Source organism: Aquarana catesbeiana, linkage group LG08 (genome assembly GCF_042186555.1).
Source record: "Aquarana catesbeiana isolate 2022-GZ linkage group LG08, ASM4218655v1, whole genome shotgun sequence".
In the NCBI taxonomy this organism is placed as follows: Eukaryota; Metazoa; Chordata; class Amphibia; order Anura; family Ranidae; genus Aquarana; species Aquarana catesbeiana.
Window position 1 is genome coordinate 53,231,393 of NC_133331.1, and position 25,631 is coordinate 53,257,023.

Below are 25,631 nucleotides of genomic sequence, written 5' to 3' on the forward strand. Positions count from 1 at the left end.
CCCTCAGGTGCGAGCTCTCCTCGGCGTCCCCAGCGCCTAAGCCACACCCCCTCGCCACTAACCACCCTCTAGTTTCAAATTAACAGCAGTCCGCGCAGCATTCGGGTCTGCAGGGGAGGACAAGGGGAGGCTGGGGAGTAATAAAGCTTCACTTTATGGCTATGTGGGGAATAAATACAACAAAGGGAAGCCGCCACCTGCACCCCCGAGAGGAGGGGGGAGTACAAACTGCTGTTGTACCTCCCAGCCCCTTAGTTCCCCCAGGGAGGAGAAGAACATGCTGCAAACTTTGTTCAAGATTAAGAATCCCCCCTGGCTGCTGAGACCACACAGGCTTCTTCCCTTACCTTATCCTTGCCGCAGGATACTGCTGTAACAGACAGATCCAAACTTCGCCCATCACGGCGGGCTGCGTTAGCAAACCTTCAAGGACCGGGTCCCTTTTTATCGGGGTTCCACTCCCTTGGACCTGTATTAGCGCCCGCCAGGAAAAACTTTAGGCAATGTAAGCATGACCAAAAAGCCCTGGGTCCAGCCCTGCAAGGAGAGGCGTTACAGGCAAAACCTCGTGCTTCGAATACGAGGCCCGGGTACCATCCACCTTGGCCTCAGTGGCACTTTGGATGGATGCAGTCTATGGAGGCTGTTTAAATCCGGCAAGGATCCCTCCAGTGGAGCTCTTCAGAGCACATCTTCACTCGTGACCAACAACTTAGACACAGCGAAAAAACTGAAGTACTCCTCGTAGGAGGAGGGGTTATATAGGGAGTGAACGTCCTGTATTGGCTATACCAGTGTCCATCACCTGAAAGTGCCTATACCCACATAGTGATCACTATGGTGCTCTGTGTCCCATGATGTACAATAAAGAAAGGTTTTCTTCTAAGATTGCCCTTTATTTAGCTTCATCCATCGTCCCATTAACTCTAACCAGCTTCCCTGTCCCTGCTGAAGAAAAGCATCCCCACAACATGATGCTGCCACCGCCATGTTTTACGGTAGGGATGGTGTGTTTAAGGTGATGTACAGTGTTAGATTTCTGCCACACATAGCATTTTGCTTTTAGGCCAAAAAGTTCCATTTTGATTTTACCTGACCAGTGCACCTTCTTCCACATGTTTGCTGTGTCTTCCATAAAGACCAGATTTGTGGAGAGCACAACTAATAGTCGTCCTGTGGACAGATTCTCCCACCTGAGCTGTAGCTCTCTGTAGCTCCTCCAGAGTTACCATGGGCCTCTTGGTTGCTTCTTTGATTAATACCTCTCCTTGCCCAGCCTGTAAGTTTAGGCGATCAGCCATGTCTTTGTACATTTGCAGTTGTGTCATACTCTCTACCTTTTCGGATGATGGATTGAACAGTGCTCCCCGAGATGTTCAAAACTTATTTTTTTTTATAACCTAACCTTGCTTTAAACTTCTCCACAACTTTACCTCTGACCTGATGGTGTGTTCCTTGGCCTTCAGGATGCTGTTTGTTCACTAAGGTTCTCTAACAAACCTCTGAGGGCTTCACAGAACAGTTGTATTTATACTGAGATTAAATGACACACAGGTGGACTCTATTTACTAATTAGGCGATTGGTTTCACTAGATTTTAGTTAGGGGTATCAGAGTAAAAGGGGCGGAATTCAAATGCATTCCACACTTTTCAGATATCTGTAAAAAAAAAAATTGAACACCATTTATCATTTTCCTTCCACGTCACAATTACGTGCCACATTGTGTTGGTCCATCACATACAATCCCAATAAAATACATTTACGTTTTTGGTTGTAAAATGACAAAATGTGGAAAAATTCATGGGGTATAAATACTTTATCAATGCACTCTATAACGTACTACAGATCCACGTGATGATCCAACAAGGCATTTGCAGCCAGGACACAATATTTAGCGGAACAGGAAAACCCTGTCTAACCTTGTCCACACTGCTGGTCTTTAGGGTCTGAATGCCATAGGAATGGGCCAATCCCTGGACCTATACAGCACCCAGCCACCAATGCACTTGTTAAACCACAAGTCAAGGAAAATGCAAAATATAGGATACAGTGTGGAAGCAAACATAACTGGCCAACCCTGCTGCCATGGAGTCCATGTACGGCTTCCAAGGTGTACACTGAGGGTAACTGATCCATAAGCAGTCAGATTTTGACAGAAGCGTCAGTTGAGGAAGGAAGGGGAAACTGATAATACTCCGAGGGGCAGTCCCAGCAAAATCTTTTACTCACGTCCAATCACTTGAAGGTAGCAGCATTTAACCCATTGTCTAAGATTTAAATCCTGTGTTCTGTACAAATAAGATAAAACTACTAATAATTTTACTCTGAATGCTCCGGTGGTGTTCCCTAGCCTGTCAAGCCAAGTTGTATGATGCATGGTGTGCAGGACAGACCAGGAAACAGACCACCGGCCTGTCAATTAGGTTAATTACTGATGAGAGTAGGCAGGATGGACTGGGAGACTGAGATGCCGGATATTCAGACTACAGCACGTCGCTATTGGAATTAAACTACAAGGGTGAAGATACATAACCGGTGGACAAGGAAAGGAGTGGGCACATCAAATTACATAAAGGATGTTGGCTACACTGAACCCTGGAAATACTGCACTCTATTAAAGATTAAGCAGTGGCTAATGCTTTGATTGCAAAAGGAAGACCATATTTATTGAATGTAGGAACAGACTTTAAAAAAGTTAAAGTATAACTAAAAGGCAAAAACGTTTTGTAGTTTTGGGTAGAGTGGAGAGGAATTTACAACGCCTTTCAGGATTTTATTAGAGTCTGTACCCCAGTTAAGGAGATTCACCCTATTTGTCAGGTTTACTATATTATCAAAAGTGAAAGAAAAAGCTGAAATTTTGAGTTGTCCCCACAAGAGTGCCAGTGGGAAAATGTTCCAATGGGGACACTGGTTCTGGTGGCCCTGGTGACAACTAGGGATTCCCCTCACTTTAGAGGGATTTCCTGTTGTACCTATGGGCCAGGAAGTGAGGGGAAATCTTCCCCATGGGGTACAGAAGGCAAAAAAACCCGATAGGGGTTATAACCCTCCCTTACTCTAACCAAAACAAAAAAAAGTTTTGCCTTTAGTTCTACTAGTGGTTGAAAACCTCAGACATCTGAACAAAGCATATCCTTCTATAGTGTGTACTTGTCCCAGTACAGAGCACTAAGTGTCATTTCTGTCTGCTGCCCCATTTCTCTACAAACTGCATGAATTATTATTATACAGGAGTTATGTAGCTCCCACAGTTTGCACAGCACTTTACAAAATAACAGTTAATAAAGTTGGGGGGGGGGGGGGGTGTCCCTTCCCTCCAATTAGCTCTTAGAGCTCTCCTCACTGAGCTCTCTGCACCCTTTTTTCTGTCACCTCAGACAAGCTTTATACATTCTGGACTTTAAACGGATGTACAGAAGAGATGACTGGAGGTAAACAGGTACAACTTATGTAGGAGGATTTGTTTCATCTCTGTGTATCACCTGAGCCAGTCACTTTACTGGGTATATGTAAGGGTTTACAACCACTTTAAGCTTTAACACAAGTACAGGCTCTATGCATTGACCCACAGTTTTCTGCAGTGCTGTAAAAGACAAGCAGAAGTTCACACCTGACTTTGGTAAAGTAACTTCAACCGAATATCGTGGCAGTTCCTCCTCTTCCACCTGGACAATGCGGAATAAAAACTGCTGTCCCATAAGTAATCTCTTCAAATCTACAAGACATTCAGGAGACCAGCCGCAGGGTGGCACAAGGGCATGGGCGACACGGCAATTCACAGCCTACAGAAGAACAAGGACACTGATTGCTGTGTAAAGCACAAACATAACCCTTCTTCCTTCCCTCCATTATAAACACATTGGCCAAAGCAATAAACTTTATACACAATATAAAAAAAAAAACTTTTACATATTTAAAATGAGTACCAACTATTTTGGATTTGATTCAATTTCCTGGCAAACATGGTGGAATACGAGTTGCTCGATAATAAAAATTTAGCTTTAGATCACCAGCACCAGAGTGCTTTCTCCGCATTGAAAGAAAGGAGTGAATCCAGTTTGTTACATTTATGGAAAATTATATTAACCACTTCCTTACTGGAAAAATGGAAATGGAAAAAGACCGGGAAAAAAAAAAAAACCCTTTCAAAGTTAGTTATAACATTTTGAAAACAGGTAATTTTTCTCCTTCATTGATATGCGCTGATGAGGCTGCACTGATAATCACTGGTGGGTGACACTGATTGGCAGCACTGTTGGGCAAAGGTGGGTGGCACTGTGGGCACTGGCAGGTGGCACAGAAGATGGCAGCTGCGGCTCTCTGTGTGAGGGACAGATCTCCCTCCGACAGAAGCCGATGACAGGCTCCCTCCCCCACCACCACCACGCTTATAGCATGAGGGGAAAAAATAAACAGACTACCAATCTTCTGTTTACAACACGTGATCAGCTGTCATTGGCTGACAGCTGATCACGTGGTAAGGGGCCGGGATTGGCCCCTTACTTTGATCTGCAGGAGTATCAAAATGGGATTTTTTTTCCCCATTTTTTTCTTGTTGAAGTCTGAGGCTAATTTATTGAGACGTCCTCTGAGGACTGTCTTATGTGCAAGCTAAAGGGTAGTGGGTGAGGTGTCAGGAGGGGAATTAAGCGTTACATTATATTTAATGCGGAGGCTATTTCTATTTGATGAGTGGGGTCTGTTAATAAGGCTTCATTGAGTCTCCAGGAATATGATGTTGATGTGAGGCCGATAAATCTGGTATTTAAAGTGCTCAGGCAATGATCTGACCAGGAGCAGGGGACTATATCACTGGTGTTCGCTAAAATTATTGGTGTGCAAAAAAATGTAGTCCAGACGCGAATATGAGTCACGAGGGTGCGAGAAGAATGTATACTCACGTGCTCCAGTATTTAGTGCTCTCCAATAATCAATAAGTTGTAAAGCATTCAGGTGAAAAAGTTTTAGTTAGGGTTTTGTTTGCTACGGTCTAAGTTGGGTTGCACATCCATGCCATGCCTCCACGCCTGTCGCGTTATCTCCGCGACGCAGCGGAGTCATCGCGCTATGGTGTGACTCTACGCCTGCTGTATGACTTCTGCGCTCCAGCGGCATCTTCACGTTATGGCGTGGCTTGTCCATCACAATCGGCTAATGGGGCGTACACGCAGTCGGACTTTTCGACCGGACTGGTCTGACGGAGACCGACTGACCAAATCTGGCGGACAATACGATCATGTGTGGGCTTTACTGGACCTTCAGTGGATTTTTCCAGTCGCAAATCTGACGGACTTTAGATTTGGAACAGGCTTCAAATCTTTACGTCGTAACTCCGCCGGACCCAGAAATCCGCTCGTCTGTATGCTAGTCCGACAGACAAAAACTGAGGCTAGGGCAGCTATTGGCTACCGGCTATCAACTTCCTTATTTTAGTCCGGTGTACTTCATCACGTACAAATCCGTCGGAATTTGGTGTGATCGCGTGTAGGCAAGTCCGTTCGTTAGAAAGTCCGTCGGAAGTCCGAAGTTTGTCAGACCAGTCCGGTCTAAAAGTCCGCCCGTGTGTACACGGCATAAGAGACGTTCACACACATTTCTCATTTCCAGGTAGTGAGTGTCGTTCACGCTCACACAATCAGCCACCTCACATGGCGTTAGAGGTGTAGCTTGCGGCACCCGTTGGGGGTTTTAAGTGGGAGGGTTGACATGGGGCTTCCTTTTTTCCCCATCGCCTTTCCATTTCATATATGAAGGACATACTTACTGGTAAGCACTATACATCCCATTTGCTGAGATACTCCTATGCACATTTTTACACCTTGCACTTTAGGTTATGCTTTATGGGTTTTGTTTCTATGTCATAATGGTATCAGTTTTTGATTCCTGCTCTACATTCAAGCACCTTTCCTTGCAACTCACAGCACTCCCCTTCTATTTATGTCCACAGTACTGAGGGATTGCTCTGCATAATATGTAGATTTATCCATTACTAATTACAGTCTGCTATAGCAGTATTTATGGGAATATTAATTAAATTATATATATATATATATATATATATATATATATATATTATATGTAGTGAGGTACCCCACCAGTACACGGGTCCAGGAATCTCAACCAGGCAGGGCTCCAGGGTATTTGCATGTTTGAGAGGTAACTGGCTTTTCAGTTTCCTGATTATTTAGTAAAGTCCGCTTTGGGACCTGGAGCCTGGGGATTTCTTAGAGATCCGGGTGGGATGAAATCCCTAGTCCTGGGTCCAGGTTTTTAGACTCACCGGCACGCTGATTGTTCAGGTGTGTGTGGGCCTGATGGTAGAGTCAGGACCATGGTTCTGGGATCCACCCTCCCAAGGAGTCCAGGCTTGCAAGGGAGAACCCAGAGAGTGCAGGTGTGCACTGAAGTAGCCAGGGAGTGCAGGCTGAAAGCTTAAGACCGGAGTCTGAGGTCGCTGACAGTAGTCAGGAAAGCTCCGTGTGGGAGCCTGAGCAGTGGTGCGTCTGCTACTGAAGAGAGCCAGGTGGGCTTGGTATTTTTGTTTGTAATGCTACATGTGTAAGCCAGAAAGCTGAAAGCTGGAACTTTGATTATATATATCCCAAGGCCGCCTCCTGAGGGATCACCTTTTGGAACCTCGGCTTAGCCGATTTGTAAGTATGGGGCTCTTTTGGGGCCTCTATTTGCAAAAAGATATTGTTTGTAATATATACTTTCAGTTGATACTTTGTTGTTTAGATGTACTGCACACAAAGTTCTACTCCTGAAGAAGCGAGCAATGGCTTGAGAAACACGTTGAGTTTTAGACGCTTGTATAACTCTATACAGCCAATACAACACATGTGAATGTTTTTAAGCAATTTGTCATTATGCTACCTCAATAGCTTGGCTTTTATGTCCATGTATTTACTCATGTTTTTAATAAACTATGTAACCATATTTATTTATACTTTTGTTGTCCCCCGTGCACCCCTCAATCAAAGTCCCATTTGCTATTTTTTGCTTTGTTAAGTTGGGTTGTAGGGCTGAATTGAAATCTCCAATATCATGTGTTGAGCTGTACCATTGTAGGAAAAATAGAAATAAAATAAAAATAATTTTAGAAAAAAGTTGTTTGCGCTTTCTTCGACGCATATACCTTAGCAATTGTTAGTTCTCTTTCAGCGAAATTTTCTTTAACTATAATGAATCTACTCTCAGTGTCCCTGTACACCTGTTGAACCTCCATATAAAAAGAATGATAGAGAAAAATTGCAACTCTTTTGGTTTTGGAGGTAGCGGTGGTGTAGAAAGATTGGGAGAATGCTTTTTGTTAGAATGTGGGGTGGTTATAAATTTTATATATTTTTTGAAACAGATAGAGCTTTCTTTTGGTGGTATTTAGTGACCACTAATGTATTTTTTCTTTAGCTATATTAACCACTTGACCTCCAGAAGATTTACCCCCCTTCATATCCAGGTAATTTCTTGCGATATGACACTGCCGTACTTTAACTGACAATTGCGCAGTCATGCTTATGTCCCTTTTCACCACAAATAGAGCTTTCGTTTGGTGGTATTTGATCACCTCTGCGGTTTTTAGCAAAAAAAAAAAAGACCGACAATTTTGAAAACAATTATTTACTTTCTGCAATAAAACACACACCCAATTAAAAAAAAATATTAAAAAATCTTATTTCTTCATCAATTTAGCCCAAAATGTATTCTGTTACATATTCTTGGTAAAAAAAAATCCCAATAAGCGTATATTGATTGTAGGCGCTATAACTTTTGAGTAAAGCAAACAATGGGATATTTTTATATTTTATTTTTTTCAGCGACTTATAGCGGGACTGCAATATTGCGGCAGTCGGACACGAACACTTTTTGAGGACCAGGGACACGAATACTGTGATCGGTGCTTAAAATGTGCACTGTCACTGTACTGACACTGGCTGGGAAGGGGTTAAACATCAACGTGATCAAAGGGTGTTGTGTGCCTAACCACTGTTTTAGTGTACTGTGGGAGGTGCTTTTACTAAGGGAAGACGTGGATCCTTGTCTCTGCTTTGCAGGAACACAGGATCCATGCCATCCCTCCTGACAGAGCGGCGATCTGCCTTGTTAACATTAAAGATCGGCGGGTGCCGGCGGACATAGAGTCCACGGTTCCCACAGTGTATAATCACAGCAGTAGCAGGCAGACAGCGCGCATGCGTGTTGCACTCAAAAGGTTTTTACCTTAATGCAGGTAATGTAACTTTAACCACTTAAGGACCCAGGCCTATTTTTGAAACTTGTTGTTTACAAGTTAAACATTTCAGCCCTGGAAGAATTTACCCCCTTCCTGACCAGGCCATTTTTTGCAATACGGCACTGCATCGCTTTAACTGACAAACAAAAGATACATCCTTTTTTTTCCCACAAATAGAGCTTTCTTTTGGTGGTATTTGATCACCTCTGCGGTTTTTATTTTTTGTGCTATAAACAAAAGAAGAGCGACAATTTTGCAAAAAAACACAAAATTTTTTACTTTTTGCTATAATAAATATCCCAATTTAAAAAAAAAAAAAAAAGAAGAAGGAGGGGGGGGGGGGGGATAGATTTGTCATTTTTTTTTTTTACTAGTAATTGACTACTGCGATATAGTGGTGGAAAAATCGGACACTTTTGACCCTTTTTTGGCATTGACATTTATACAGCGATCAGAGCTAAAAATAGCCACTGATTACTGTGTAAATGTCACTGGCAGGGAACGGGTTAACACTAGGGGCAATCAAGGGGTTAAGTGTGTGTGTTCCAACTGTGAGGGGATTGGACTGACTGGGAGAGAAGACAGATTGTTGTTCCTACTTAGTAGGAACACACGATCTGTTTCTCCTCCCCTGACAGGACAGGGGTTTGTGTGTTTACACACACAAATCCCCGCTCCTGCTCTCATGCCCGCAATCGCGGCTGGCCGGTGCGCTTGCTATGGCTCTTTACAGTAGCCGTGGTATATATACACGGCGATTCGTGCAGAAGAGCCATTCTGCCGCCGTATATATACACAGGAGCCGGTCGGGAAGCGGTTAAAATCTGTGTTTTTTTTTTTTTGCTAGAAAATTACTTAGAACCCCCAAACAATATATTTTTTTTTCCCAGGCAATAGTTTATGTCACACCGTATTTGTGCCGGGGAACATAGAGTCCGCGGTACCCGGAGGTCAGCTCCTGTTGTATCTAATCACAGCAGGAGCGGGTTGCCAGCGGCACGCAAGTGCGCCCCAGACGAAGTGTCGGATCACGTACTAGGTATGTGATCCAGCGCAGAGCAGCCGCCCTGCCGCAGTATATCTGAGGTGGGTGGTTGGGAACTGGTTAAAGGGGCATAAAACGAAAAGTCTGATTTCTTGACCATCACGCTTTTGGAGACCCTGAAATGCCAGTACAGTAGACCCCTTCTTTCCTGACACCATTTTGGAAAGCAGACAGGTATTTGCCTAGAGATATGGTGAGTCTTTTGAAGATTTGACTTTTGCCACCCAATTGTAAACATTGGCTATGTCTGTGATCAGCAGCACTGGCTATGGTTAGCAACCTTGGAAACACTGCCTGGCTACACTTGTGATGGCTGTGATTGTTTTCCAGCCATCACAAGGTAGAGAGCAACTCAATGGCTCGTTTACCTGTGATCAGAGTTGACCAAAGATGTACTATAAGAAAGGACATTTTAAATAGTCCAATTAGAATATGGTGTTCCTATAACATAACCACCCAGCTAATACTGAGTAGGTCCCTCTTTTGCTTTCAAAAAATTCCTGACCCATAGAGGCATTGACTCCACTAGATGTACAAAAGGTATGCCGTGGTACCTGGCACCAAGTCATCAGTAGCAGATCCTTTAAGCCTCCATTGCACTGCCTTCATTCCGCAGTGCATCCTGGTTATCTCTCCCCCACACACGTACCCGGCCATCCACATTATGTAAAGGGAAGTGTGATTCATCAGACCTGGCCACCTTCTTCCATTGCTCCATGGTCCAGTTCTGATGTTCACATGCCCGTTGTAGGGACTTTTGGCTGTGGAAACGTGTCAGCATTGGGCTATGCAGCCACATATGCAACACACTGCAATGCTGTGTGCGTTCTGACACTTTTCCAATAGAACCAATACTACCTTTTTAAGTAATTTCATCTACAGTTGCTATTCTGCCACTCTAATCACTTCTACTGAACAGAAAATCGCTGGCTGCAGATTTTGATAACGGGATGATGTCTGATGACCTAAGGACGTCCATGGGCAGCCTACGGTCCTGAAGTGGTTAAAGGAGAAGTTCACCTTTTGTAATGTAGCGGTTGACGGCTTGTAGTTCTCAATGAACTACCATGGCGCTGTTGAGTGATGTGGTAGTTTATTGATGCTTCCTGTTAGCATGTAACCGTTTGGCCATACGATGTACGGCAAAATAGCTTACACACGGTCTGCAAGAGCCCTGCATAGCACTCACGATCTGCTGATCGTGGGTGCAATGCTTTCCAGGCTTCCAACAAAAAAAATAACAAATGTACTTTTTTTTACCTGCAAAAAGGTGTGCATTTATTATTATTTTTTAAAAAAGGTGAACTTATCCTTTAAGCAGGAGTTACAGACTCAGAAAGTCCTCTATCCTTTAATACCTGGGTTTCAACAGCCATACCAGTAAAGCCAGAGACTGTGAAAGTGGGTGGAAGAGAGGGCTTTGAGATAAGATATCAAGCCTCTTTGGAAGAGGCCAAGGACAGTCTGCTGGAAGTTTGAGTATGTCTGTGTACCAGGTTCTTCTTGGCCATTGCAAAAAGCCACTAGAATCACAGTTTTCCTTTCTTGATTTAATCTATGGAGCAAGTGAAACAGAATCCACAGCACAGGGGAGGCATAAATTAACCTAAACTGAGACCAGTGCAGATAATTGGAGCATCAGGAGGAGGATCTGGAGGATCCCTGGTCCCTGCTGGTGTATATGGCGGTCAGATGTCCACATCAGAAGTCCCCCACCTCTGGCCTCTCAGATTGAAAACATCTGGATGAAGAGAAGAGACCATTTCCCTTTGTCCAAATGGTGATGGCTCTGATAATCCATCTGCCAGTTGTCCACTATTAGGATGTGGACCGCAGAGATAGGATGACAGTAAGTTTCTGTCAGAAAATCTTGTTTGCTTCCTTTAAGGCAGCAAGGCTTCTCGTGCCATCCCCCTGATATATGCCACTGTGGTGGCATTGTCTGACTGTACCCAGATTAAGTGTCCCTTGAGTAGTGAGGTCCAGTGCAGCGGGACAACATGGCTGTTCTGAGCTCAAGGATGTTGATGGGGAGTTTGGTTTCCTCCTCAGACCATTGCCCCTGAACTGTCACTGAATGGAACACTCCTCTCCAGCCACAAAGACTTGCATCTGTTGTAAGGCCTTTCCCGTGGAAGGGAAGGAAATACTTCCTATTAGAACTTTGGTGGTGATCTACCAAGATAAGGACATTTTTGCTGGGCTGGATAGGTGCACAAGTAAGTCGAGGGAAAAAGTCTGCTATTACCATAACAAAATGCACTGAGAGTTTTTGAATGGAATTTGGTAAAATATACCTTTCTCTAAGGAGGCTACCATTAGGCCTAGAACTAGAAGAGAATCTCACTGTTGGATTTCTTTTAGATCCAAGTTGTCAAGCATGTGCTCTTAAGGAAAGAATTTTCTTTTCTCGATGAAAGACTTTTGCTTGGGATGTGTCCAGTATCAGACCCTATTTTTCTAGGCAAAGGGAAGCCTGGAGAGCGGATTTATTGAAATTGATCGCCCACACAAAGGTCTGGAGCAGCTGAAATGTCCTGTGGACACTTTCTGATAGCTGCAAGGGTAATGTATGCTTCAGGAGATGGATTCAAAACTGGCTACAAGGGTGAGTTCAGAGGGTGGTGATAAATAGGGAGTACTCAGAATGGTCAGGGGTGGGTAGTGGGGTTCCCTAGGGTTCTGTGCTGGGGCCAATCCTATTTAATTTGTTCATAAACGACCTGGATGGGGTAAACAGTTCAATCTCTGTATTTGTGGACGAAACTAAGCTAAGCAGGGCAATAACTGCTCCGCAGGATGTCGAAAACTTGCAAAAAGATCTGAACAATCTAATGGGGTGGGCAACTACATGGCAAATGAGGTTCAATGTAGAAAAATTTAAAATAATGCATTTGGGTGGCAAAAATATGAATGCAATCTATACACTGGGGGGAGAACCTCTGGGGGAATCTAGGATGGAAAAGGACCTGGGGGTCCTAGTAGATGATAGGCTCAGCAATAGCATGCAATGCCAAGCTGCTGCTAACAAAGCAAACAGAATATCGGCATGCATTAATTGCTTCAGATCAACTTCAGAGATAAACGATAATTCTCCCACTCTGCAAGACTCTGGTCCGGCCGCACCTAGAGTATGCTGTCCAGTTCTGGGCACCAGTCCTTAGGAAGGATGTACTGGAAATGGAGCGAGTACAAAGAAGGACAACAAAGCCAATAAAGCGTCTGGAGGATACTCGTTATGAGGAAAGGTTGCGAGCACTGAACTTATTCTCTCTGGAGAAGAGACACTTGAGAGGGGATATGATTTCAATATACAAATACTATACTGGTGACCCCACAATAGGGATAAAACTTTTTCACAGCTGACCCCAGCCCTCCTCTGAATGACCCTGCACTTTCTGCTTCCCATCTCTACCCCCGACTCCTTCCCAGCAGCAGCACAAGATAAGGGGGGTGCACTGTGATATAAGGGAGGGTGGGGGACTTCTGATGGTAGGGAGCTCTTAACATATGATGTAAGGTGGGGGGATCTCTGGACTTCTAGTCTCACGGATACAAGTGTCCCTTTGAGGGCAACCATAATGCAGTGATGAAAAAGTGGAGATACCCCTATTTTAGGGCATCAAAAAAAAAAAAAAAAAAAACAAAGAAGGCGGCAGCTTCCATAATTGCTCTGTAACTGCATGATACTGAAATACAGGGTCATGCTGGTTGTTCATTGCCCTAGTCAAGTTAGCTGCAGTTTGACGTAAAAAAATTGCTTGAGAGCTGGTTACAGGTTTGAGCCTGCCAGGTTAAAGCAAACTTTTATGAGAATCTAAAATTTTCTATCTGCACAATCTTTGAAAAATAAACTGCAATAGGTACAGTGAAATGTTTGTATAGAAGGGGAGAAGGGGAAATCTTCCAATGGGAACACTAGTTCTGGTGACCTGGTGGTCCCCAAGGAATTCCCTTAATTTGCAGGGATGTTATCTCACTTCCTGTATAGGCTATAAGACAGGAGGTGAAGCCAAATCCTCTCAATGGGACACAGATAGTGTCCATGGACATACCCCAGGGCACACCTCCCGCACCCCTGGGGCACGGATTGGGCATGCCTTGTGATCGCTGTGTTCTTCAGACACAGCTGATCACAGATCGAGGTAAAAAGCCAATCACAGTGGCCCTTTATCATGTAATCAGCTGTATCCGAACACAGCTGATCACATTTAAAACAAACTTGCCATTTATCGGTAGTCCTTTTCTCATGCGCTGTCACAGCGCCAGGAAAGGAGAGCCGGTAAACGGCAAGTGTGAGAGAGGACATTTACACAAATAATCAGTGCAGCACCAACAGTGCCGCCTATCAAGGGCCATCAGTGCTGCTTATCAGACTCTCATTATAATCCAAACAAAAGAGTTAATACACAACTTACACAAGGAGGGGTGGCCAGGTCTAGATCTTTATGCATTGGCTGCAATTCACCAAACGCCAAAGTGTCCTGGCTTCCGTAGTCAATGTAAAGGACCTGCGCAGTCTTCATATTCATCTCCAAGCTGCAAACCAGAACACGATACCATTGCTAAAACAAAATAGAGCATGAGAAGTATATTACTTTTAAGGAATATCTACAACAATCTATCCCCAGATTAAAGTGTCACTAAATCCACATGATAAAAACGATCAATTAATGGTGTTATTACATGTTGTTCTTACCCGGTCACTATGGGATTCGTTTTCTGTATTCTGCAAAAAACCTGCTTAATTCGCTGTTCTGTCTCCCTCTTCTGTCCAAGTCCCCAATTCAGCTAAGAATTTTGCAGCTGTGGTTGCAACTCTGCACATGCTCAGTTTACAGCAAGTTTCTATGCTGAGCATTTTCTTCCCCATCACATCTGAGCAGCCCATGTGACTATAGAGTCACAGATGTGGGTGTATACAAAGTGGTAAAATGACAGCCCACTCCCTCCCTCCTCCTCCATGCCCACTAACCAGCTAAACACAATTGGGGGTGGGATATTACGTGTAGATTGGTAGAGCCTTCACCTCCCTCTTATTCTAAGACACAGGCTGGAGGGGCGTGACGCAACCTGCGTCTGCCAGAAAGCCACCCGACACCATGTTGTTGGCAAAAAATAATAAAGATTTAATTTCAAATATATATTTGTATGACAATTTAAAACTGTTTATTGATTTTAATTATTTTTACTCTGTATTCCAAAGGCTGTTTTTTTTTTTTGAGCATGTCAGCAGCAGCAGAGGACTAGAAGCTCCTGCTTATGTTTCCCTGCAGACAGACTGGGAAGGATCTGGGTCATGTGACAAGTATTCCAAAAAAAAAAAAAAAAAAAAAAAAAAAAAAAAGGTGCTTAGATGGGTTTTTTATTATTATTATTACAGTGCCACCATCCACATACAGAAATAGAAGGAATAATGTCATTTACACAGTGTGTGCTTAGCATCACTTTAAGTTAAAGATGAACTCCATACTTCCCTTCAGTCTTGGACACAGTTGTACTGGCTCCTCTACAGTACCAAAATTGTTTACTCAGATTTCACTGCACACTGTGAGCTTCTCACAAAATAAGCTGCAGCAAGTCAGATAGTGCTAGCTTAATTTCCTGGCTGGAGGACATCCAGAACCATCTAACCCTGTCCTCCAGAGTCTGACTTGTCCCTGGACCAACCCATTCATTCATTGGATTTTAGTTCTTTCAAATCATACAGGGTCAGGATTACATGCGGGCATTTACCTAGGAATACATGCAAAGGCAGCCTGCTTAGTAAAGCCCATTCCCCCAGACTAACATCCAGGCATTTTAATGTTTGTACATTTCAGAGAAGGACCAAGACAGGAGCCTGTGATGTTTTCAAGAAGCTATGGACAGCAACCTGTTGGGCCCTTCCTACCAGCCATGATCTACCTGCCTTGCACAGTGAAGCACAGAGACCCAGATTACATTACTGGTCAGAAATAAGGTATGCAATAACAACGAAAAGGTTTTATATAAAATTCTAACTGGTGTGTGGATAAATAAATGGAGATTTTAAAGTAGGGAAGACAAAAAAAAAAAAATTTGACTTACCCGTAAATCCGTATAACCCTACCCTACTCCTCAGTTTTATAGCAAGCCATGCAGAGTATACCAGGTAAAGAAAGGAGGGGGGGGCGTGGTCCGGACATGGCCGAGTGAAGTCGCGTTTGCACAGAGCTCCCGGACTCTCCTAACCCATCTTGGCAATTTTAGCTCTATTCTCGCAGAATGCTCTCAGCTAAGAAGCGCACATACAGACGGAATAAGAAGAAGCCCAGCCCGGCTCCTGTTACGCCTGCATTGGGGGACTTAGAGACTTTTTGGCAGGTCTCGCCCCGACTCTCCGGACCTTAAAATGGCAGACCCGTGCACCTCCCGCTCGCAGACCCCGGACCGCATGGCGGCTCCGGCCTTTTTTGAGGGATCCCGTAGCCCGATGCTCTTCTCCAACACTCCCAGCCTAATCGAGACAATCCCTGATGGCTCTCCCCGCCAGCCATTTATGGTAGGAGCGGACGCGGAACTAAAGGCTCTCTTACGAGCACTGCCGACCAGAGCAGATATTGAGGCCCTCGTGGGGAAGGTGGAGGAAGCCCATAGGAAAGAGCTTAACGCAGTGAAGCAAGAGGTACACTCGCTCAACACGCGCCTGTCTTCAGGAGAGACTTCGCTCGCGGCCCTGGAGAGGAGAGTGTCTTCCTTAGAGACGACTCAAGTAGACCACAACGCCTCAGCAATAGAACTCCAGCTACGAATGGAAGAAATGGAGGATAGGAGCCGTAGGAACAATCTGCGGCTCCGAGGCCTCCCAGAAGCCACGGGTCAAGCAGATCTCCAGGCCACAGTAACGGATATCTTTCAGGGAGTGGCGGGAGACCATTTACCGGAGAGGGTCGAAATCGACCGAGTTCATAGAGCCCTGGGCCCCAGATCATCGGATCCGACTAGACCCAGGGATGTGATTTGCCGCCTTCACCACTACACCCACAAGGAGGTTACTGCATGAGGAGCCTGGGAGGCGGGAGAGATGGAATTCGACGGCGCGCAGGTGAAGCTACTACCGGATATATCAAGATCAACCCTTATCCGCCGAGCCATCTTGAAACCCTTGCTGGACCTGGCACGGCGCTGTAATGCCACTTACAGATGGGGCTTTCCACTGTCAGTCACTTTCGTCAAGGAACAGAGATCCTTTCTCCTACGCTCCCCGGACTCCCTACCAGCCTTGTTTAACTTTCTAGGCACAGATCCAATCGATATACCCAACTGGCTGGACTACCTGCCTAGAGTACCTGGCCACCCCAATGCGATGCGGCCATGGGCACCGAGACCGCAAAGAACACAGAGAGGTGGACGTCGCCCCCGGTCTCTCTCCCAGGAGAGCCAGTGTGAAGTGTGAGTAGGCTTTTGTTTATCCCCCTCACAGAAGGAGCTGCTGGCCCACATCACTTGGACAGTTGTTGAATTATCCCTCCCACCATCCCCCGGGGGTGATCCCCACTGACCCCATGTGAACGTTCCCCCCTCAACGACTCTTGTCCCGCACGAGCTTAAACTATGTCACCTCGAAATAGAAGTTTTTTTTAAGCTCAGACGCAAACTCCTGACCCAATGTGGATGCCTGTCCGAGTGTACCGGTGACGTTTACCCTCATTTGCAGTTTATGCGGTGGCAGCACCTACCCATCTACCTATCACCCACGATAGGTTCCCTGGCGGCTTTCCTTTTGACTCTCTCCAGGCTTAGCACAAGACACTCCGGTGGCCAAGTCACTATCCTGCCTGCAGCCGCCGGCCCCCGGCTATCTTGGAGAGCCCAGTTGATCGGAGAGCACACCGGAGAATGACCCAATCTAGCCTCATTAAAACTTTCCCCATGGGTAGCTGACTTATCCTTTTGTTAGCAAGTCAGATGTGAGGTACCCAGAGCTTTACACCCGCTGAAGTTTTCTTTTTTATTGGTATATTCAGTATTATGTTTTATGGAGGTTTGATACGTGGAAGAAATCTAGATGGGGACTGTAATATTAACTCAAATCTTGTTATGTTATAAAATGCACGGTCACGTGGGAGCACATCATGCCTAACAAGAGAGAAGTTTGTCCGTGTGGGGAGGGGGGGGAGGGGGGATGGTTTAGGATAAGCTATGCTCATGCCTTCTGGGGGGGGACGGGCTTCCTCTCCCAGCTGATGACTTCGGCAAGGGACGAGTTTGACTGGACCTGCCATTGTATAGCTGTGTTGGTGGTCGCTTGGGGGTAACACCCCAATCTACATTGCTGAAGCAGAGATGTACCTTGGGTGTTGCACAATTACGGTGTGGGTCTATAGACGTACACACGATGGATCACCAATAGCCACCAGGCGGTGGTCGCGGGGGAGGGGAGGGCACCCCTAGGCGACCTCCCTAAGTAGACAGGTATTGGGGCAGCCGGTTTGACCACTTTTCTTTTTTTCTCTTTTTTTTTTTTGTTTTTTTTATTATTTGTTATGATGGTGGTTAATTTCAGTTTTGCTTCTTGAGTGGACCAAGATGGGTGGGAGACCCGGGACCTCTCCCGCGGGCGATGTCCACCCACACCCCACATAGGCCACTGCATATACCCTAGGTTTGGGGTACTATGCTCCATAGGTAAGCATTGTCTTACTGATTTAGATTTATAATTAGGTGTAGACAGCTGGAGTGTGAGTAGTCGCTGTTATAACACCTTTGTACTCTTCCTTCCTTTTTCTCTTCTTTCTACCCCCCCTCCCTCTGCTTCTCCCCCCCCATCTTTCCCTGAGTGCGACCCTTGTCAGTCTTTCCCTTTACCCTTCCTGAAGGCATGGCAGTGGACACTTTCAAGGTGACCTGCCTTAATGCTAAAGGCCTCAACACCCCGGAAAAGAAACGCATATTATTGCATGATCTTAAAAAAGCGCACACAGACATTGCGCTTATACAGGAGACCCATTTCAAAACAAATAAATCTCCTGCACTCCAGAATAGATCCTTCCCACATGTCTATCATTCTACAAACTGCAACGCCAAGTCCAGGGGGGTGTCGATCTTAGTCTCTAATAGGCTGCCTTGGCGATTCCAAGAAATGCTAGCAGACCCCGAAGGTCGCTACCTATTCCTAAAAGGGACATGTGGGGGAGGCTCAGTTCATGCTGGCCACCCTTTATGCCCCCAATGAGCAGCAGGCAAACTTTATTAGGAGAACGATAAAGAAACTGATGGAATACAAAGAAGGTCAGCTGATCCTGGGGGGAGATTTTAATGCACCCCTGGATCCCTCAGTGGACACCTCTTCTGGCACCTCCTCTTTGTCACAGTCTCAACGAAAATGTATCAAACAAACAATCTATGCACGAGGCCCATCTAATTGATATTTGGAGACTCCAACATTCGGGAGAGAGGGATTATACCTTCTTCTCTTCCCCTCACAAAGTATACTCCAGAATAGACCTATTCCTGATGCCACATGACCAACTACATCTGGTGGAAACATCCACAATTGGTCAGATCACATGGTCAGACCATGCGCCAATCCACCTCACATACACACTCACTGAGAGTCCCTCACCGAGGTCTCTCTTCTGGCGCTTGAATGAGAGCTTGCTGCAGATTCCGGAGGTGCTGGAGGATGTGTCTAAAGCCATGGACGCATATTTTCAGGAAAACGATTCCCAGGACTGTGACCCCGGTATCTTGTGGGAAGCGCACAAGTGTGTGTTACGGGGTGTGCTCATTAAGCATGGGGCCACTATTAAAAAAGAGAGGAACGCACAGCTTGCCAGGTTGCTCTCTGACCTATCTGTATTGGAATTGCAACATAAACAGTTGCCCAATCGAGACCTTGAACTGAAGTTGGGGACTTTGCGTGCACAAATTACAGACCTACTTCTCTATAAAGCAAAAGCTGCTCTGCAGTTCTTACGCAAGATGTCTTATGAGTCGGGAGAGAAATGTGGTAAGCTGTTGGCTAGATCGGTAAAGGAAATTAAGGCAGCCTCGTACATTCCGCAGATAACATTACCAGATGGTAGGAAGGCCTCCCTGCCGAAGCAAATCGCACAGGGTTTTCAAACCTTCTATTCTGACCTATACAATCAACCCCCCCACCCCCCTCTAGTCTAGCGGATATCGACAAATACGTTTCGGAAGCCCAAATACCCTCACTGCCTGAGGAAACTCAGTCTTTGTTAGAGGAACCAATCACATTAGAAGAAATACAAACAGCAGTCAAATCCATGAAATTAGGTAAAGCTCCAGGTCCGGACGGCTATACAATCCAATACTACAAGACTTTCTTATCGGTATTAGGCCCACGACTTGTGACATTTTTCAACACACTAGGGACGAGCTCTAACTTCCCTAACGAAACTCTCAAAGCCCATATTTCTTTAATCCACAAGGAGGGGAAAGATCCATGCTCATGTGGGAGCTATTGTCCCATTTCTCTTTTGAACGTCGACCTTAAATTATTCACTAAAATCATAGCAATTAGATTAGCGACACATCTCAATTCCCTGATCCACCTAGATCAAGTGGGATTCATCCCTACCAGAGAGGCCAGGGATAATACTAAGGTCCAGAACCTTGTCCACGTAGCAAAGACTAGAAAAATTCCCAGCATTTTTGTTAGTACCGACGCGGAAAAGGCCTTCGACAGGGTGCACTGGAACTATATGTTCTCAGTGCTCCGTCAGGTCGGCCTAGGAGACAGAATGAAGTGGATTGGTAGCATCTACTCGACTCCATCAGCACAAGTGAAAGCCAATGGTATACTCTCATGCCCCTTTCCCATTAGAAATGGCACGAGACAAGGGTGCCCCTTGTCTCCACTGCTCTTTGCCCTTTCCCTTGAGCCCTTCGTATGCAGGATCAGGTCGCACCCGGACATAACAGGACTTCAAGTAGGGAACACGCACTGCAAAATCTCAGCTTACGCTGATGATCTCTTGTTTTCCCTAACAAATTCTAAAATTTCCCTCCCCAATCTAATGCAAGAGTTCAAAACATATGGGGCAATATCAAATTTAAAAATAAACTTCACTAAATCTGAAGCTATGGGTGTTTCAGTCCCCCCCAGCATACTAACTGACCTCCAGTCAAACTTTAAATTTAAATGGACCTCATCAGCACTAAAGTATTTGGGCACGCTTATCCCCCCAGATGTAACAAGAACATTTGATCTAAACTTTCCTCCACTATTGGCAAAGACCCGGGCATTGTTAGATAGATGGCACTCAGGCTTCCGCTCCTGGTTCGGGAGATGCAATTTGCTTAAAATGAGTATTTTTCCTGAAATTCATTTATCTTATTCAAGCCTTACCAATTCATATCCCGTCCTCTTTCTTTAAACAGACCCACGCACTCTTTACCAGATTCATATGGGCACACAAAAGACCTCGCTTACGCCGCCTACAGCTAACCCTACCCAAACAACATGGGGGATTGGCAATGCCCGATATTCGCTTGTATTACATGGCCTCGCACCTGGGCCGTATACTCGACTGGAGGAGAAATAGTACTTCCAAACTATGGATAAAACTTGAACAATCACAGTCTGGCGTGCCTCTTGGGGGGGCGCTGTGGTGTGTTGGCGATCTCCCAAGCACTCTGAAAACCCACCCTCTTATAGGAACCACCCTGAGGAATAGCCACCAAATCACCTTCCACACATCTCTCACATCAACGACCTCACCCCTATTTCCTATTTTGGGCAACCCAAAATTTGAACCAGGTATGGAAGTAGTGGAACTAACGTCTCTTAGAGAGACAGGAAGGGATTGTGCAATTAAATTTATTAGCGGTGGGAGATGGCCGACTCTAGCAGAGCTCTCTAACCCAATGGGTATGTACCGTCTCACTTTCTGGAAAGCACGGCAACTACACCACTTTCTCCACTCACTTCCAGACCCGCATAACTTTACTCGAGACCTAACGTCATTTGAGGCACTCTGTTCGGAGGACACCCCATTGGCCCACATTTTATCACAAACATACTCCTTACTAAATACACCAACGACGCAACCCCACTTAACTTGTCTTGCCAGTTGGGAAAAAGACCTAAACTGTGCTTTTTCACCCTCACAAAGGGCTCGGATCATTACCCTCTCCCTCAAATCCTCGCTTTGCGCTAAGATACAAGAATCCAACTTTAAACTGCTCACTAGGTGGTACATGACATCTAGACTTAAAAAATGCTTCCCGGAATCCTCCGGGTTGTGCTGGCGATGTGAGGAGGAGGAGGGAACTTTGATCCATGTCTTTTGGACATGCCCTAAGATACAGCCCTTCTGGGGTGAAGTTAGGCGAATCACACAAAAATTCACTGAGTACATAGTGCCAGAGGACCCCGCCTTTTTTCCTTCTTCACCTCTCCTCGGTACCCATTAAGACATATAAAAAATCACTCGTGCGACACCTACTCAATGCAGCGAAGGGGTGTATCCCCATTTTTTGGAAGTAGACCCTCCCTCCCCCTATAAAACTCTGGCTTCATAGAGTGGAGGAAATTAGGTGGATGGAGGACTTGGTTTTGACAGAGCAACATAAGCAAGAGACGTTTAAACAGACTTGGGACAATCGGAATATGTTCATATTCTCAGATGAGGGTCAGCGACTCTTGAGCTGAGTCGGTGGGCCTCGTCTTTTTTGCCGGATATTGCGAGTGGACCTGTCTACCGTCATGTCTTCTCTCCCCCCCCCCCCCCCCTCCCTTATCTTCCCCTTATTTCCTTGTTCTTTCCCCCCCACTTCTCCCCCCCCCTACACATTTCTCCTTTTTCTCTTTTCCTACATCTTCTTGCTATCCTTTGGATACTTTTGTTTCTTCTTAGAGTAAAGTGGAAATTGGGTGCGGACCACTATAAACAGATAACTTTAATTCTAATACGAGCTGAGAATTACCACAGAATGTGCCTTAATGTTAGACAAGATATTTGTTTATGAACCTTATGTTTTGTAAGCCTGTTTGGCACTGGAATGCATATTTGTCTTCTACAAACCACAATTGTAACATGGTTTTTCTCAGTATAATTGTTTGCATCAGTGGGATCTCCGCCCATGTTTGGAGGTTAATAAACTTTATATTTGAAAAACAAAGCTTTAAGAAGAGTGTCTGGTGCTAAAATGATAGCTCTCATTCCTGCATGTGCGGCAATATGTAACGCAATCGTTTTCAGGCATAGACGTGTTTGTACGTGTGTATGGTTGGAAGTGGGGAGGCCTCAATCTTTTTTTTTTTTGGGGGGGGGGGGGGGGGGAATTTATGTGCTGGGGTTTAAACTTTACATTTTTACAACAAAAAAAGAATTTACTTTTTTTTTTTCAATCATGTGGTGATTATTTTGGTGACAGGTTCTCGTCAATGACACATCCGTGGTCCAAGACCCCAGATGTCTTCCCTGTGGTCCATGGAATGTAATGCAGATCGCACTGCATTACATTCTTTCCCAGCCTTAATGACCGAGGAAACTCAACAGAGACACAGGAGTGACGTCATATACATCACTTTCAGGTCAGCAACAAGATCCGGCGGCACCTATGCTGGTCCCGGGCTCGCAGATGGGCAAGCGGAGCCCAAGATAAATAGCTGGAGGAGCGCAGGGTGTGTGGCACAGCCAATTTGTCCTCAGGGAGCTCACCATGTAGCCCTTGGCGGCGATGCTCCATCCTCCTCCAGCCCAATCCCCGATCACCTTGAGCCGACAGCCCGCACTGCCTGCCTGAGACAGAGCCGTCCACCTCTCCAATGGCGACCTGGCGCCTGGTCCAGGGAACAGGCTGAGTATTCATAGACCCTGGGACACCCCCAAGCAATTAATAAGAAGGGTGGGTAACAACTAGGCAAACAGAACTGTGTCAACAGGCTCAACAACAATGGTTAACAGACCCAATATAAGAGTGATGCAAGACCCTTGTGGGCAAAAGCTGCATCCACAGTAGGTTGGGCATCCACCTGGTGTAACTTTGAAAAGGTACAACAGGGGACCAGGTGGCACCCTTACAAAGTTGGGTAACAGAAGCCAGCTGCCAGAATGCATAGAAAACACCCACTGACCTGGTGGTGTGAGCAAGCAAAAGTGCAGGAGGAGTTTTTTCCTTTAGCCCTGGTTCACACTGGTGCGGCTTTGAAATCATGCTACTTCAGCACAATTTAAAAGCTGCAGATCAGTGCGATTTGCACCTGTGATTTCATTGCGGCTTGCGACTTAGTTTAACAAAAGTTAATGCAAGTCACAATAAATTAGTCAAAAAGTACTGCAGAAAACGTTGACATGAGTCACTGCACTTTTAATTGGTTCCATGGCAATGGGGTGCAACTTGGAACTGTCAAATCGCATTAGTGTGAATGAGGGCTTAGGACCTGGACCTCCATCGATAATTTGTCTACCCTAACTAGCGATGGTGAACCTAAAAGCAGGAAGTCTTTTGCAAGGTCCTGAGGGCAGGACGAATAGGATTTCTGTCTTCCAGATAGAAGCTGTTGCTTTGAGGTAGACTCTTTATGCTTTGACAGTGAAAAAACAAAAATTAATTTGGATGCTTTGGAGCAGGGCACAATGATGGCAGGACTGGGTCTTCATTGGGGTGGAAGACTAAAACAACTTTAGAAAGAGAAGATGGTCATGGGCATAAGACTGTCTTGTCTTTATGAAAAATGGGTCCTTATGAGAAAAGAGTCGTTAACTCAGACATGGTAATATAATGTCCTGATTCAAGTGGGTTGAAGAAACCACTAGGTAAGAAAGAGGACTAAGGCCTCCTGGCAAAGAACCAGAAAAGGTTCACTGAAGGAATACGCAGCCAACTCTGAGACCCTGTGAGCCAAAGTAATGGCACTAAAACAACTTTGCATAAGGAGCAACAAGGGAATCTCTTGGAAAGGTTCAAATGGAGAAGTCTGCAAAACAGACAAGACCAAGTTCTGGTTCCATGGAGACAAGGTAGGTGGCACAGGCAGAACAAAGAATGAGATGCAATAGGTCTCTAAAAAAGTCAGAGATCTGTCCCTTCTGTTACTTAAAGCCAGGGATATCTTTACACCAAACTGGAGAAGGGTCAACATGCGCCTTGCAACATACTGTTGAAGATTAAACTTTTATACCTCACACCAGGTGAAAAATGCAATCCATGTATGGTGTGTACACCTTACTAGAGGTTGACTTTTTTGCTTGGAGGAGGGTAGAGATTATAAAGTCAAAGACATGCCTATCCCCCAGGACTTGGGTTTCAGCCATGCCATTAAAGCTAGCAATCGTAAAGCAGAATGGAAGAAGATCAGACCCTGAGACAGCAAATCTGGCCAATCGGGAAGATCCCATGGCTCATCTGTCACAAGATTTACAATGTCTACATAGAACATTCTTCTTGGCCACATAGATGAGCAGAATCACCAGAATGCCCTCCACCTATATCCTGCTCAATAGGCTAGGAAAAAAAAATGAAGCGGAGGGAAGGCATAGATCAGACAAAGCTTGCCCGAAGATAGCCGATTTGGGACTCAGACCTGTCCAATTAGTTATTAAATCTGGACGCCAAGGGATCCACATTTGGCACCCCCAACAAATATCTCCCAGCACTTCCGGATAAAGGGCCCGTTCTTCCAGTTTGCCATTATCCTCGCCGGGAATCTACACAAAGGAGGAGAGGGCCGGAGAGTGAAGACTGCCCAAGACCAGATCAGATTATCTTTTTCCTGAGTAGAGGGACTTCTTGCCCCTCCTTGTATGACAGCTGTAGCACTCTCTGACTTCACCTGGACAGGGCAACTTGAAGGTTATCAGAGATGCGCAAGATCATGATCCACATTTGGTCATGCTGCCTTGGCACACTGTCAGTCGGGCGGTGGGGGTTCCCTCCTGGTCCTGTCCAGGAGAAGGGCGAGTTGACCCCCGGGGTCCTCTGTCCTCGTCCGCCTCTGCAATGCGTCAACGCCAGTAGGTCATGGATGTTAGAGGTCTACTTAGTTGCACGTACTAGCCTTAAACACAGTTGCGTTTATGGCTGTTATGCCCAGTTTTGTGGTAAATCACACCTTATTTACGATGGTTAATGTATTGTTTTTCTCAATGTTTCTGATTCTGAAGGCCTTCCACTCAGTGCATCTCCCTACCACTCCCAAAAGTACCTTTTTATATTGCTTGTCTTGCTTACTTAGGTGATAGCAAAAACTTTTTGTTGCGCACTTTGACGCATCGACCACCCCCCCTTAGGGCGACCTCCCGGTTGCTGCACAATTCCTTCTGTGTCTCAGCCGGGAGCTCATAGAGTAGTCACTTGACCAACTTAGATTGCTCCCTCCCCCCTTCCCCTTCCTCCCCCCCTTACTTACCCTC

The 25,631-nt window shown here is 45.4% G+C and overlaps 1 protein-coding gene across 1 annotated transcript in view; it reads right to left on the reverse strand.

The window, feature by feature from the left end:
• The window catches only part of TDRD1 (tudor domain containing 1), a 144,277-nt gene that overhangs the window by 63,381 nt on the left and 55,265 nt on the right, over nucleotides 1-25,631 (reverse strand). Inside the window, exons 7-8 of the mRNA XM_073597607.1 lie at nucleotides 13,701-13,847; nucleotides 3,615-3,786 (exon numbers count right to left, since the gene is read on the reverse strand). Of these exons, the coding sequence (XP_073453708.1) occupies nucleotides 3,615-3,786; nucleotides 13,701-13,847 (319 nt within the window). The remainder of the gene's footprint in view (nucleotides 1-3,614; nucleotides 3,787-13,700; nucleotides 13,848-25,631) is intronic.